General features: G+C 45.5%; 1 protein-coding gene across 1 annotated transcript in view; it reads left to right on the forward strand.

Annotated features, from left to right (window-relative positions):
• Positions 1-10966, forward strand: part of CAPN1 (calpain 1) — a 59253-nt gene extending 48287 nt beyond the window's left edge. Inside the window, exons 17-22 of the mRNA XM_073554513.1 lie at positions 7482-7546; positions 7901-7969; positions 8058-8136; positions 8222-8338; positions 9364-9422; positions 10531-10966. Of these exons, the coding sequence (XP_073410614.1) occupies positions 7482-7546; positions 7901-7969; positions 8058-8136; positions 8222-8338; positions 9364-9422; positions 10531-10557 (416 nt within the window). The 3' untranslated portion in view covers positions 10558-10966. The remainder of the gene's footprint in view (positions 1-7481; positions 7547-7900; positions 7970-8057; positions 8137-8221; positions 8339-9363; positions 9423-10530) is intronic.
• Positions 10967-16946: the final 5980 nt, after the last annotated feature.

The following is a 16946-nucleotide window of genomic DNA, read 5'->3' on the forward strand; positions in this document are numbered from 1 at the left end:
GTAACGCATTCCGCTATCAGTGGTTTGTTCTGGAGTCTACTGTATTGATATATAGAGATAGAAAGACATTTGAACAAGCACACTGCTCTGGAAAGTGAGAGCCATGATTAGGAAACCCGCTGTGAAAGCTGTTATGCTGGTGATTTATAACTGTATCTCTTCTGTAGATGGGATGGAGAGGAGGGAGGAGAGCAGATAACTGCTGTATGGAAATCAATGGGCTGGAGAGAGGTGGCTGGTATGTCATGAGTTAAGGGACTTTGACACAGCAAGATAGTCGTGAACGAGCGTTATTAGAAGCACACACTTCACGATTATCTTGAAATGTGAATAGGATGCTGATCATCAAATAAAAGAGCAAAACACTCGTTTTCCCTTCACCCATGACAGCACCACCTGAGAGAGGGATCCGCCCCGCCAGGACAGGAACCTACTGAGACATAAGGGGCGGCACCTCTCCCCCGCTTCAGTTGGGTTCCTGTCCTGGAAGGAATCCCTCTGTGGCGGTGCCTGTCATGGGTGAAGAAAAAGATAAGACCCAGGCCCGTCCCGGCGCGGGAAGAACAGGTAGCTTACCTGTAGCGCCGGCCGTCGGGTCCTGGAAGCGCAGTCCCCGGGGTCCCTGGGGCTCCGGGTTCGTGCGGGCGTGGATGGGATTCCGGTGGCTCCGGGAAGCCCCCACCGCGCCGCCCTCCCCTCGCGCCGCCCTCCCCTCGCGCACGCCGCATCTCGATCCCCGTGGTAGGGGAGAGACGCTGGCGTCTTCCGGCCGCTGACGTCAGCGGCGCTTGGAATACTGGGAAGGAGGAAGACAGCTGTAGATCGGCGGTGCAAAATGGAGTCCGAGCAGGAACGTTCAGCGTCCCTGCCTCCCTCACAGCCCTCTGGCAGGAAGCATGGAAGCCATTCAAGCAGCAGTCACCCCAGCCGCAGGTCGGGGCACTCCTCAAGGTCCAAAGAGCGCGGGTCAGGTGCTCCGATGCAGCCTCCAAGTCCGGTACCCTTGATTACGGGTGGTGAGTGATCTTCGTGAATGTTAACAGTATATTAATAGGGGTTTTCTATTGTATGCTTCACCCTGTAGGAAAGGCCCAGAAAAGCGGGAAGCAAGAAGAAGAATAGGGATTGTGCTATATGTAAATCTCCCCTAGCAAGAGACTGGCAAAAAGATCTCTGTGCTTCGTGCATTCAGCGGACTATGGCGGAGGAAGCGCCTAGTTTCGCAGCCAATCTAATATCTGCCCTCAGGTCAGAAATGGAAGGCTCAATTAAATCCTTATTGAAAAAAGGGAAAAAAAGCAGGAAGGATTTCCCTAGTTCCCCCTCAGATTCCGCGTCAGTATCATCTCAGGCGGAAAAATCATCCTCCTCAGACTCCTCAGATAGTGACACAGGGGGTAAGCCATGTTTCCCTGTAGAAGATACAGATGCCCTCCTAAAGGCCATTAGAACCACAATGGGCCTACAGGAAGAAAGGGCGGCTAAAACCCTAGAGGACGTCATGTTTGGGGGGCTTCAGGAGAGGAAAAAACGAACCTTTCCAGTAAACGCGAAAATCCAGGCGCTTATTGAGAAGGAGTGGAAAAAGCCTGAAAAATCGGGGGCCCTTCCATCCGCCTCTAAGAGACGATACCCCTTTGAATACAAGGATACGGAGGTATGGGACAAAGTCCCAAAAATAGATGCAGCGGTGTCCAAATCTTCCAAAAGGTCGGCCCTGCCCTTGGAAGATGCAGGGGTTCTTAGAGACCCGCTGGACAAAAAAGCGGACTCATATTTGAGTCACGCATGGGAAGCGACAGCAGGAGGTCTAAAGCCGGCGATAGCGGGCACCTGCACGGCACGCTCCCTCATGATCTGGCTGCAGCAGTTAGAAGAGAAGCTGGCGTCAAGGGTCCCAAGAGAGAAGATCTTATCAGACATGTATCTCTTGCACGGGGCAGCGGCTTTTTTGGCAGATACCTCGGCGGACTCTTTGCGATTGACAGCCAGAGCAGCGTCACTATCAAATGCTGCTAGACGCGCGTTATGGCTTAAGGGCTGTCCGGGTGACCTTCAGTCCAAGGCCAAATTGGGCTCTCTCCCCTGCGATGGTCGATTCCTGTTCGGCAAGAACTTGGACGATATTCTGGAGAAAGCAGGCGATAAGAAAAAAGGCTTCCCCAGATTCCCTATGGATCAGAGGAGACAGCCCTTTCGGAGGGGGAGATTCAATAGAGGGCGTCCTCCCGCTGACAGGAGAAGATGGGAGGATAAAAGAAAGAATCAGGGTTTATGTTTGGTGGAGGCACCTCCACCTCAAAAAAGTCACCACAATGACGCCGGTATTCCAGTAGGAGGGAGATTGGCACTCTTTTTCCAGGCCTGGGAAAAGATCTCATCCAATACCTGGATTCTGAGCATCCTAAAAGAAGGCCTGAAAATCCCCTTTATTCGTCAGCCAAAACCCGTGGTCGTCATCACACCTATCAGGAAGATGACCGAAGAACAACTGGCCTTAGAAACAGAAATCCTGAGCCTGATAGACAAGCGGGTACTGTCCGAGGTGCCACGCTTACAGGAAGGAAAGGGGTTTTATTCACCCCTTTTTCTAATAAAAAAACCGGATCAGTCATTCAGGACAATCATAAATCTCAGACGCCTCAATCTTTGGATAAGGAACCCGACCTTCAAGATGGAATCAGTGACTACGACAGTGAAGCTGCTACATCAAGATTGCTTCATGGCCGTAGTCGATTTAAAGGATGCGTATTATCACATCCCTATCCATCCAGATTACCAGAAATACCTGAGGGTAGCGCTTTATATTCAGGGCACACTAAGGCACTTTCAGTTCAGGGCTCTTCCGTTTGGCATATCCATAGCCCCGAGGGTCTTCACCAAGGTCATAGCGGAAGTGACAGCCTTTCTCCGGATTCACGATACGGTCATAATACCATACCTGGACGATTTTCTTATAGTGGGCAGTTCAGAGGACCACTGTACAGCACAGTTGACTCAGGTGATCAACACCTTGCAAGAATTAGGGTGGATAGTCAATTTCAAAAAATCAAAATTACAACCCCTAAAGAAACAGACCTTCCTAGGATTTATACTGGACTCAGAAAGGCAAGAGTGTCTGCTCCCAGAGTCCAAGATAGAGAAGGTACAAAATCTGGCCTTGGCGGGCCGAAACCAACCATGTATGACATTAAGAAAAGCAATGTCCCTACTAGGTACCCTAACATCCTGTATTCCGGCGGTCAGGTGGGCTCAGTTTCACACCCGGCAACTCCAGGGGGAGATACTAAGAGCACAAAGATCGCTAAGAGGGCGTTTGGAAGGGAAGCTGGAGCTTTCCTCAAAAACCAGAGACTCTCTCAACTGGTGGTTGAACGGGACAAATCTGACCTTAGGAATACCATGGGACAGACAGGCGACAGATATAATTTTAACAGATGCAAGCTCCTCGGGGTGGGGGGCACACCTAAGGGGCCTCATAGGTCAGGGTTCCTGGACACTTCAAGAAAGGAAGGCATCCTCCAACCTGAGAGAACTGTGGGCAGTGGGCAAGGCCCTAAGCCACTTCATTCCGCTACTCCAGGGTCGAGACGTACGCATCATGTCAGACAACAAGGTAGCAGTGGCATACATCAACCACCAAGGTGGGACAAAATCACACTCCTTAATGGAAGCAGCAACAGACATTCTGAGCAGTGCAGAGGAACACCTACACTCCGTGACAGCCCTACACATAAAAGGGGCAGAAAACATAGAGGCAGATTTCCTGAGTCGCAATACCCTGAGGCAAGGAGAATGGGCGCTAAACTGGTCCATTTTTCAAAAGATAATTCAGCTTTGGGGGAACCGGTGATAGACCTCTTTGCAAACAAGCACAACAGGCAAACAGAAAGGTTCTGCTCTCTAAACCCGAGGGAAAATCCATGGGCAGTGGACTCGTTGCACATCCAGTGGAACTTCAGACTGGCTTACGCGTTCCCCCCAGTAGCTCTGATCCCAACTGTGGTAAGAAAAATCAGAAACGATCAAGCCAGGGTGATTCTAATAGCTCCATTCTGGCCAAAAAGGCCCTGGTTTGCTCTGCTACGGAAGATGTCCCTCTCCGATCCATGGGTTCTGCCAGAAATCCCGGACCTACTAGCTCAGGGTCCAATATTGCACGCTCAGGTCAAAGGATTCCATCTGACGGCGTGGAATTTGAAAGGTCGCTTTTAATGGATAGGGGGTTCTCACCTGGGCTGGTGGCCACTCTGCTAAAAAGCAGGAAACCGGTGACTACTAACATCTACGGCAGAACATGGGATAAGTTCCTACAGTTCTTGGGTAAGCCGTTAGGAAAAGAACCCCCGATTAGGGCCATCCTAGAGTTCTTACAATCTGGGTTGCAGATGGGGTTAGCAGTAAACACACTTAAGGTTCAGGTGTCGGCACTAGGGGCGCTCTACAATTGCAAACTGGCATCAGATAGGTGGATAGCCAGATTTATTAAATCCTGCCATAGAGCTAAGCCTATTCCAATACCCAGAATAGCCCCCTGGGATTTAAACCTGGTGTTAGAAGCCCTTACAAAAGATCCGTATGAGCCATTACATCAGCTACCCCTAAAGTTCTTGACCCTAAAAACAATCCTGTTAGTAGCCCTCACATCAGCCCGCAGGATAAGCGACTTACAGGCTCTCTCAGTAAATCCTCCTTACACGCAAGTCTTTCAGGATAGGGTAGTTTTAAGAACAGACCCCAGTTATCTGCCCAAGGTAGTATCAGATTTCCATCGGGGTCAGGAAATTGTCCTTCCATCCTTTTGCGAAAATCCAAAAAATCTGGGGGAGGAAAAATTCCATAGTCTGGATGTTAAAAGGGCTCTCGTAGAATATATATCTGCCACTAGCCAGTGGAGGAGGTCACAGTCCCTATTCGTAGCTTTTCAGGGTGCCAGGAAAGGCTATGGGGTTTCAAAAGGGACTATTGCTAGATGGATTAGGGAAGCCATTAGTGTAGCCTATTCAGCTAGTGGTATCCCGATTCCTGACGGCATCAAGGCTCATTCCACCAGAGCCGTGGCGACCTCCTGGGCTGAAAAGGCAGAGGTATCAATTGAACAGATTTGTAAGGCCGCTACCTGGGCCTCACCTTCAACCTTCTTTAAGCACTATAGATTAAATCTATCCTCCTCTGCTGACTTAACCTTTGGTAGAAGGGTGCTGCAAGCGGTGGTCCCTCCCTAAGGTGTTTCGAAGTCTCCAAAAATCTCTCAGGTGGTGCTGTCATGGGTGAAGGGAAAACCACCATGGTTACTTACCGGTAGCCGGTTTTTCCGGAACCCATGACAGCACCCGTACATTCCCCCCCTTTTTCACTGTATGGGTGTGCACAATTAGTAGGGTGTTTTGAGTGTTGTGGTGTTGGATTAAACATGTAACTAACCGGGAAGTCCTCTCAATGCTCTGTAACCCAACTGAAGCGGGGGAGAGGTGCCGCCCCTTATGTCTCAGTAGGTTCCTGTCCTGGCGGGGCGGATCCCTCTCTCAGGTGGTGCTGTCATGGGTTCCGGAAAAAACGGCTACCGGTAAGTAACCATGGTGGTTTTGGTCCATGTAAACAGATCTTCAGTCTCTCTCCTGGAATGTACACTCTTGGCTAGGGCCTGGAGTCCAAGCTCCATGGAAACCACCTGTACACTATAAAAGATAAAAGCTCTCACAGCAGGAGAATGAAAGCAGATGGAAAAAGGAAGTACTATAGATTGAAAACTTCCTTTCTTTTTTTTCATGCTGACTAACTTATAGTGGTATTCTCATGTTCTTAAATTGCTTTGTTATTTTTTGACTTGAAATATCCAATTTCAATTATTTACTTTTGTGATTGTGACCTATGAGGTGTGAGTAGTAGTTGAGTTTATGGTATACATGGTGTGTATCTAGTATAGACATATACTGTACATTTCTCAACATTGAAATTGCAACCCCAAGAAGTAAAAATCTGTGAAATGATGGAAATAACAGGATGGATAGATTTGATACTGATATGCAAATGATGAAAACATGGAAACAAATTTTTCGAAACGCCTTGATTTAATCTGCATGGAGTATGAGAGTTGCGTGCAGAAATCCCCGCACTTACAGCCTTGGCTGTTGTCATTGAAGATATGTTCTCCCCCACTTAATGCACTTGAGCAAATCATCAAGATCCACTGCTGGCAGCTCATTGTGCATTTGCTTTCGAATGACATCCCAGATATGCTCGATGGGAGTCAAGTCCTGAGATGCTGCAGCCATGGGAGCATGTTTAAAGCAAGTAGGATGCCCACAGTAGTGCCAGCTTAGCATTGTCATATTGAAAATGGCTCTTTGCACACTTTTTTTTTTTACATAGGTATGTATGCATATGTGCAATGTATGTGTAACATAATGTAACCTGGCGCAGGGTGGTAGCTGTGAGCAAGGTACACTCGAAACACTACGTGAAAATGGGGGTCCTGGCTTGGTGTATAGACTTTAGCTGTGATGGCGATACGCCCTCACAGACCGCATGGAGCCTGTGTTTTCGGCCGGCCAGGAACAGGTGTTGCAGGGTTCAATGGCAGAGGCCATAGTTCATAAATAAATGTGTTTTTACTGAACAATAACTTTTGAGGAGCTATATACAGCAGATGGTAGGTATTCATCTTCAGGAACATTTCTCCTATGCCATCGAACAGTATAACACATTTCTTCCCTTTGCTCGAGTCCCTCACGCTTTCCACATCCTCCTCGGCCCCAATAATGGCACTACAGTCCAGCAAGCATGAGTCCTATGCTTCCACCCGCGGTTCTGTGTTTTTCTCCCCTCCAGGGAGTTCTCTAAATCAATATGGCTGCTGCTTAGCTTTCCGCTTTATTGGCGCCTCTAGATCACCGCACTGGGCATTTCCTCTTCATCTTGCTTATCCTTCCTTCTTCGTCCTTTTACCCGACTGACTACTTTGTACCGTCCCGGTATAACATGGCTTCCTGCTCCAGGCCCCGATACTTCCTACTTTACTTTCTTACACTCTGGAAAGACTCCGGACTGTGACTCCCTTCTCTGTAGGATCTTACTATCCGTTTGTCTCTCTTTTGCCACAGGACACCCACTGCATGCGGTTCTGCTTCTCAGTCAGACCCAAGGTCTGCTACTGCTGCAGGCTCCTCCCTATCTAACGCCTGATAGGAACCTCCCCACTGTTCTTTCACTTCAGCCCCGCCCACTCTGGGCTAGTCTCAACTATTAACCCTGTAGAAAACCTAGTGCTGAGCAGAAACAACCTATCATGATCAATACAAATTATTAGTAATACAAACATAATAACTCATTGCAATAATATACATGTCTTCAAAGGGGAACGTGAGCAACGCCTCCATCTTCTTACATATGTTTGTGTATGCAAACGTATTTTACACACACCGAAAGTACATGGACATGCTTTATAATAAATATTTTAATATTGTCTTTTGTAATTGCAGACAAAGACCTTCGCACTAAAGGGTTTAGCGTAGAGTCTTGCCGCAGCATGGTGAACCTTATGGATGTATCCTTTCTTGTGATGGTCATATTATTTGTGCTGATCCTATGTTACCCGCCTTTCAGCCTCACCCCCTACGTCCTTGTCGCTACTTTTGCATTACTTACAGTTTACAATTACACATCACATGATGCTCTGGAGCTTATTTTTGTAACACCTCCAGAGCTTACACCGAGAAACTCATGTCACAGATGACAAAAATGAAAAAAAGTCATTAAAAATGTAAAATGAATGTAAAAATACATGGCATCACACTATTGTCAACTGGTAAGCCTGCTGTAATTTGCTACAAGCCTTGTGTCATTAATAAGACAAAAATAAAGCTGCGTAGATGTTTTTTCTTTAACTTTGATGTCACAGAAAGATGGAAATGGAAAACTGGGAATGGTGGAGTTTAATGTCTTGTGGAACAAGATCAAGAATTATTTGGTAAGCAGAAGGGCCGGGGTTTCCAGTGGTATATGGGGCGCTGTATTGCTACTTATCTTTCCTCTTCTTCTTTTTTTTTTTTTTAAAGACTGTGTTCCGAAAGTTTGATATGGATAAGTCAGGCAGCATGAACGCCTATGAGATGCGTCTAGCGGTGGAGTTTGCAGGTCTGTTTCATGTCACTTTAAATTTCCAATTTGTAAGTTTTAAGATGTAGTTGTTCAATAATCCTATCCCAAATTTTCTCCTTAGGTTTCAAACTTAGCAATGTCCTTCACGAGCTGATCATCACCCGATATGCCGAGCCCGATCTGGCAGTGGATTTTGATAGTTTTGTATGCTGTCTAATCCGGCTGGAGACCATGTTTAGTAAGTTGACGTCCTGTTTCTAGGGTTTTACCTTTCACATACTTATATATAATTTTCTAATAAACAAATAAGACCACTCTTTCCTTAGCTTTTTTTGTTCCATATTCGGTGTGGCACTACACACCATGATAACAAACAGCACAATGACTACTTTTCACCTTTTTTCATAATTTTTTTTTTTTGTGTGTGTGTCGAACCACAATTTCTAAAAGTCGTCTCTGATTTCATTAGCTGATATGCAGTAAATTTAAATTGAAAATTACTTTTGTTAATTTTAAGTTATTTCAGAGAAAATTGTGGGATTTTCTTACTTTACTTTCTTACCAACAATTTTGTCAGTGTGTGTATATTCTGTTACTTATGACAGATTTACAAAGCGGAATATGCCACCATTTTAACATCCATATTAAATCTACAGCAATCAGTCCCCCTCTGTGGATCTAATGAACCACCAGTCACAGCTGAAATGCCGCCACATTACTCCGATATGAAAATGTCACAGCGGTGATTGTGCACAGGCAGTTAAATGTTTTTGCTATTGGGTTTCATTAAAATTTTTGCACAGTTTGGCTTTTACAGGCTCTCTTTTTTTCCTGCACATTCAACTTTGATGTGGTCATAAATCAGATGAGAGAAGCTCAGAAAAAAGTTATAAACTCTTCTGCCAGACCATCAGAATAAGCTCACCGACGAAATCTCAGTTAACTTATTCTGCATCCAGCAATGGGCAGTTCAACACAGAGGCTATAAAACACAAAAATGGTGCAAAATGTTTAATGAAACACAACTGCGGGAAAAAAAAAAAATTAAACCTAATTTACATGCATTTTAATTGGAAAAAATAAAAAAAAAAATCTCTAAAGGTGGACAACCCCTTTTAAGACTAATGATTACACTTATTGAGCAGAGCGATAAACATTTATAGAGCTCCTTTAAAATGAGGCATATTTGGATGTGATTGATTATTTTGCCATCATCGGTAATTCCTGGAGCTGCTGGTAACATGGTGCTTTGTTTTCCTGCAGGATTCTTCCAGGGGATGGACACCGCTAAGGATGGTGTCATCAACTTCAACCTCTTCACGGTAAGTTATTCATTGGCTATTATTACATAGTTTTTCCTGTAGTGTATATATATAATCACATTGTTAATAATGCCATTACTGGAAATAGCACGAATAATAAGAGTTGCTCTCTATAATCGACGGTAAGTTGACATCAAGCCAAAAAGTAGATGATCATAGTAGTATTTTCTCATCTATAGAAAATAGGAAAGGGAGATGTTTGAAGCCTCTCATTGAGCCGTCACAAGAGTTTCATTCTAATAATCTGTTTATTGTGACTTATTTTTGTTGCAGTCTTTGAATAATGTAGTTTTATCTTGCAGAATTGCATATGCAAATAGTGTAGGACTAGTCCAGCGGGACGTCTCTTCCTCTGGAATAGTCCTACCTCGCAACTTCTAATCTCGCCACCCTGGATGTGATTGACAGCCTGCATAATTTTCCCACCATGACTTGGAGTGTATTCAGACTGTTAATCATGCACAGTAAGGCGAGACTAGTCCAGAGGAAGAGACATCCCACCGGACTAGTCCTGTTCATTTGCGTATGTGGATCTGCAGGATAAAACTACACTCGTCAAAGCTTGTAGCACTCAAAAGCTACACTAAACAAAACTCTGCACCCATGCAACTATAATAAGGAGCTGTACACCGACCTTAAAAGTGTATAGAGGGAAGACAGTATCTACAGTCTCAGTAATGGTAGAGAAAACAGAAATGTAAAAAAAAAGAAAGCACGTGAAGAGGAAATAAGTGCAGGATAGAAGCTGTGCTGATATATGAATGGTTGAACACAGCAGCATCCTAAGTGTACACACATCCTACCTATATTACTGGGAGGGACCGTCCCAGAAAGTAAAAATCTGAAACTTTAATCGGGCTGAAAACTGTATATCAGGGAGTCTGAAAATACATGAAGATTGCAGACTGAAACTTAGTGCTGCTTTATTAACTATTCAGAGAAAAAGATTAGAATTCTATTTCTCAGCTAGCAAATGAGCATATGGGGCGAGTGATCACCCGATGAAGCAGATCTGCTTGTAAACCTATTACATTGGCACACAGTTGGTTATATTGGCTGAGGTTTGGGTTTGCATGTTTTTTCAATAGTTTTTATCATGTCATTGCAGTGGCTCCAGATGACTATGTTTGCATAATGATATCCTAGTCCTGCACTGGCTGGATCCCTGAACGCTCCTGTCCTGTAATGAATCGCAAGTGCCTTTTCACTCGCTGCCCCTGTGCCAAAGCAATACCATGAAGAGAAGCCTCCCCGCCGTCTGTCCTGCATATATCCCCGCATGGCCTTTTCTGTCTCCGTTGCATCCGTTCTATGTATATCTCCAACATTCTCTTGCATCCTCTATCTTCACGTTTACAGGTTAGAGAGATCTCATAGAAATGCCTACTCCCAGCATGCAGCTGTCAGGGCATACTGGAAGTCGTAGTTCACAACAGCTGGAAAGGTGAAGGCTTTAGCCTCCGGTCAGATGTCTTATGTTACACTTACTGCTGTCTCTTTTTTGTACTGGCTTAAAAAGCCAAAATAAAGGTTTGGTAAGAAGATGGCGGCAATATCATTTACTGTATATAAGAACATTGCGTTGCTTCTCCAATACAGAATTTTATACAACTACAAAAAGTCTGCTGAAATTTTTGGTGATTTATCACTGGGATGGAACAATTCAGATATCCTATGACTTTGTAGGAAAGTAATACCTAGAGAACGCTGGATGTTGCCATTGTTCGTTTCTTTGCAGTGGCTGTAGAACCTGTTAGGTCCTGGAGCCACAAGGAGACCAAAAAGATCCTCTGACCCATATGTGGAAAACAACTCATAGTTACATGGTTGGACTAAAGTGGGTGAAAGCTTTAATATCCCGTGACACTAGCAAAATCGGTAGTTGACAGGGGTGTATTGGTAGCGGAGGGTGCGAACAGCATCAGGCTCCTGTGTGGCACCCCAGGAGTTCGATTGCCACAATGGCCTTGCCTCCCTACAGGGGGGAGTGATGTCATGCCTGGAAGCAAAGAAGGAATCCCCTTATCAGGTAGTTCCAGCATACAACACAGTTCCTGCTCCAGGCCAGCAGGGGGAGCTTTAAACCCGACTTCAGGGGAGCTGCTCTCTCTGGTCAGGAGGAGGAAGTTAGTGGAGAGAGTTAGAGCCTGAACAAGGTTGAGAGAGGATGTGTGGAGAGGAGCTGGGGATATGAGCTCCATCTGAGCTCACCCCAGGCTTGAGCGCTAGTGACCGGGCATCGGAGCCCGAGGCTGTGTGGGTACTAAAGCCCCAGCATCAGAATCCGAAGGGCAGAAGATCGCAGATCCTCTGTTCCCAACTGATACTTGGCAACACAGCAGCACGTGTGCGCCGGAGATGCCAGACAGGAGCAACCCCTGAAGCAGGCTACAGCTGCCTGTCTTGAGAGTGGAGTTCTACCTAAACATCAGACAGAAAGAGGAACTTGAATAGAGTTTACAGCAGCAAGTACCTCAGAGAATAGCGCTAGAAAGGAGGCCTCACAACCCACCGGACAAAGGAAATTCCCAAACTGCTTCCAGGCTGACCAGCTCTAGAACCATCTGTAACCTGAGCCCTGGACTGTACCTGCACTGCTCAGTAAAAGGTAAAGGATACTGCATACTGCTGTGTCCTCTAAGTCATTCACGCGTCACCTGCCCTGCACCACACTTACCACCAATATCACCTTTAATATTCTAACTGCCCTGGGATACAACTCTACCCGTGGAGAGCTTAACCATCTCTGCTGCCCTGTCACCATCCCAGAGAATCTGCATATCAGCGTCAGTCCCCTGACCGAATACCATGAGTGGCGTCACAAACACTTTATTACAAACTTTATTTATCCCTTTTCCACTATCTCCCCTTTTATTGGACGCCTAGGGCCACGGACCGGGTCACTGCTGCCGTGACACTGCCCCTTTAAGAAGCGGCCCGGTACCGAGTATCCCCACTGACCTGGCGGGCGATCCGCCTGCGGGAAGACGCACATTCAGCTGAAATGCATTGCGGCTAAGAGACCCTGCACCACAGTGCAAACTGCTGGCCAATCAGAGACCGGCAGCTACCGTTGACTTGCAAGTCACTTTCGGCACATGACAGTGACATCATGCGGTGACCGTCACTTGCATGCTGAAGGCAGCTGATGGCTTCTGCGCCAGCTGCAAAAGATTATGCCGCACAGTGTGGGGGGTGGAGGAAAGTGAGAATAATCTTTAACCCCTTCATGACCAAGCCTATTTTGACCTTAATGACCAGGCCATTTTTTGCAATTCTGACCAGTGTCCCTTTATGAGGCAATAACTCTGGAACGCTTCAACGTATCCTAGCGATTCTGAGATCGTTTTTTCGTGACATATTGGGCTTCATGTTAGTGGTAAATTTAGGTCGATAATTTTTGCGTTTATTTGTGAAAAAAACAGAATTTTGGCAAATTTAGAAAATTTCACAATTTTCAAGTTTTGAATTTTTATTCTGTTAAACCAGAGAGTTATGTGACACAAAGTGGTTACTAAATAACATTTCCCACATGTCTACTTTACATCAGCACAATTTTGGAAACAAAATATTTTTTTGTTAGGAAGTTATAAGGGTTAAAAGTTGACCAGTGACTTCTCATTTTTACAACAAAATTTACAAAACCATTTTTTTTTTTTTGGGGACCACCTCACATTTGAAGTCACTTTGAGGGGTCTATATGGCAGAAAATACACCATTCTAAAAATTGCACCCCTAAAGCTACTCAAAACTACATTCAAGTAGATTATTAACCCTTCAGGTGTTTCACAGGAGCTAAAGCAACGTGGAAAGAAAAAATGGACATTTAATTTTTCCAACAAAAATTTTGTTTTAGCATCATTTGACTTTTTGAATGGAAAATATGCTGGAATATTTAGCGGTTGCCATGTCATGTTTGGAGAGCCCCTGTGTGCCTAAACATTGGAGCTCCCCCACAAGTGACCCCATTTTGGAAACTAGACCCCCCAAGGAACTTATCTAGATGCATAATGAGCAATTTGAACCGCCAGATGCTTCACAAATTGATCCGTTAAGAGAAAAAAAAAGGACTTTTATTTCACAAAAATTTTCTTTTAGCCTCAGTTTTTATATTTTCACATGGGCAACAGGATAAAATGGATGCTAAAATTTGTTGAGCAATTTCTCCTGAGTACACCGATACCTCCTATGTGGTCATAAACCACTGTTTGGGCGCACGACAGGGCCCGGAAGGAAAGGAGCACCATTTGACTTTTTGAATGGAAAATTAGCTCCAATCGTTATTGGACAGCATGTCGTGTTTGGAGAGTCCCTGTGTGACTAAACATTGGAGCTCCCCCACAAATGACCCCATTTTGGAAACTAGACCCCCTAAGGAACTTATCTAGATGCATAGTGAGCACTTTGAACCCCCAAGTGCTTCACAAAAGTTTATAACGCAGAGCCGTGAAAATAAAAAAAAATTTTCGTCAAAAAAATGACTTTTAGCCAGCAATTTTTTATTTTCTCAAGGGTAGCAGGATAAATTGGACCCCAAAAGTTGTTGTCCAGTTTGTCCTGAGTATGCTGGTACCCCATATATGGGGGGAACCATTGTTTGGGCACACGTAAGGGCTCGGAATGGAAGTAGTGACGTTCTGAAATGCAGACTTTGATGGAATGGTCTGCAGTCGTCGTTAGGTTTGCAGATCCCCTGATGTGCCTAAACAATAGAAACCCCCCCCCACAAGTGACCCCATTTTGGAAACTAGACCCCTCATGAAACTTATCTAGATGCCTGGTGAGCACTTTGAACCCCCAAGTGCTTCACAGAAGTTTATAACGCAGAGACGTGAAAATAAAAAAAAAAATTTTTTTCCACAAAAATAATTTTTTAGCCCGCAATTTTTTATTTTCCCAAGGGTAACAGGAGAAATTAGACCCCCAAAGTTGTTGTGCAATTTTTCCTGAGTACACTGATACCCCATATGTGGGGGTAAACCACTGTTTGGGCACACGTCGGGGCTTGGAAGGGAGGGAGCACCGTTTGACTTTTTGAACGCAAAATTGGCTGGAATCAATGGTTGCACCATGTCACGTTTGGAGACCCCCTGATGTGCCTAAACAGTGGAAACCCCTCAATTCTAACTTCAACCCTAACCCAAACACACCCCTAACCACAGCCCTAACCCCAACACATCCCTAATCCCAACCCTAACCATAACCCTAACCCCAACACACCATTAACCCTAATCTCAACCATAACCCTAACCACAAGCCTAACCCTAATTCCAACCCTAACCCTCTTTCCAACCCTAGCCCTAATGGAAAAAAAATAATTTATTTTATTGTTTGTTCCTGCCTATGGGGGTGATAAAGGGGGGGGGGGTATTTACTTTTCATTCTATTTTGATCACTGTTGGAGTTTCACAGTGATCAAAATGAATGAATGGAAATTGCAGCCGGCGGGTGCACTGCGCATGCGCTCGCCATTTTCCAATATGGCGGCGCCCATGGTCCGGGACCGCAGGACACCGGGAGCCATAGCGGCACTCGGTGAGTACCGGGGGGTGGGAGGGGGGGCGATTGGAAGGCGGGGGGGCAGATGATGACAGCGGCGGCACATCGCCGGTGTCATTCAGTGGCGGGGGGCAGATCGGTGTCACCAGTCTGATGCTACAGCAGCGTCGGACATGGCTGGATTGTAATTCTTCAATTTTCATTGATGAAATATTACTATCGCTCTGATTGGCTGTTTCACTTTTAACAGCCAATCAGAGCGATCATAGCCACGTGGGGGCGAAGCCACACCCCCCCCAGGTGAAGTACAAAGCCACCACCCGACCCACAGGGGGGCTTTAAAGTCATGACGCCACATAGGCGTCACTGTTCAGATTGGCACCAGTTTTCATAATGCCTATGTGGCGTCATTGGTCTTGAAGGGGTTAAAGCATTACAAAAAAAAAAATGGTAGAACGGAGGACATATATACACACGTGGTCAAAATTGTTGGTACCCCTCATTTAATGACAGGAAAACCCACAATGGTCACAGAAATAACTTGAATCTGACAAAAGTAATAATAAATCCAAAATCTATGAAAATAAACAAATGAAAGTCAGACATTGCTTTTCAACCATGCTTCCACAGAATAATAATAAAAGAAAAAACTCATGATATAGACCTGGATAGAAATGATGGTACCCTTAACTTTATTTTTTTTTTTTTAAACAACTTTTTATTGATTTTCTTACATAAAATATACAAATTATAGAATAGAAAGGATAAGTATTAGCATACAAAAATATATCAAATGTCGTAATAGTTATCAAGGAATCTCAATAAATTCACATAATCCTTCCAATTTGCCTCTTTCACCCCCTCCTCCTTATATATTCTTCATTCCTGTTCCCTCCTCCCATCCTTCAACAGTTTCTTATGTCTTAAATCCAACCTTACTTAACAACCCTATCCCTTCCCCCCCTTCCCTCCCACTCCCCATGCGACTCAGGCCTCGCAACCTCCCCTTATAATTTCAGCTTACCTAGGGATCCTAACAGATCTTCCTTCATATAACATTCAGTAGATACAAATGTTAATGTGGCGCCCCTGAGGCTCAGTCGCCACAGAGGTACTGCACCGCCTCCTGGGGTGTGGTGCCCCACCATCCAGGTAAGTTGGAGGCTCCTGACCACACTCCAACACCTGCACCCCACACAGCAGAGTAGTTCAGCAAAGCCACATTGCGGCTCCTTGCTTAGAGAGTAGCAAAGCACCTTTGGTGGTTCCCTGCTTGGAACACGAAACGTGCTGGGAGGCGGGTGGAGTTGAGAATACATAAAAGAGCGGGGAGGTTTAGAATTACAGGTCAGTCTGAGGGAGGAAAGGAGATCCCTGGAAGAGGGATGGAGGAAGGAGTGCTGCAGCTGCCTCAGTGATCTGAGCCAGCTGGCACGGGAAAGGAAAGAAGGAGAAAGACATTGACTGAAGCCTGAGCTTCCATAGGAAAGAAAGACAAGTACGGAACGTAGGAGTAAAAGGGAACACAGAGGATGTGGGTTAGAGGAAGAACCCTGCCTAGAAGTTCTAAGCGCAAGGCCGGGGCCCAGTCCCCGATGTTGTATGGACACTAATGGTTCTGCAGCAGACACCAGTGGAGTAGTGGGCTGTAAATGCACTACTCCCATCTAAGACTTGGGGGCACAACAGCAACTTGGATAGTGAGCCGGGATTCAGGTGTAAGGAGTCCCTGAAGCAGGCTACAGCTGTCTGCCATACAAGTAGAGTTCTTGGGAACATCTGTCAGGAGGTACTCCAGTGTAACTCAGTACTGGGAGTACTTCACACTTAAAGGCGCTATAGTGGAGACGTTCAGAAAGGCACGTGTTGGAAGGGAGCATTCCATCTTGCCTGGAGGTTGACTGTCCCTGACCTGGAGGACACGGCACGGAGGCAGGCACCTGTGTGTACTACAGACTGTGAGTAAAGCTTTGGAACTACAAGCCCTGGTGTCCTTCATTGATTCTTGCGCCAGCGCACCCAGCA

This window comes from Dendrobates tinctorius, unplaced genomic scaffold (assembly GCF_039654945.1).
Source record: "Dendrobates tinctorius isolate UK_male_01 unplaced genomic scaffold, ASM3965494v1 ptg000211l, whole genome shotgun sequence".
Taxonomy (NCBI): domain Eukaryota; kingdom Metazoa; phylum Chordata; class Amphibia; order Anura; family Dendrobatidae; genus Dendrobates; species Dendrobates tinctorius.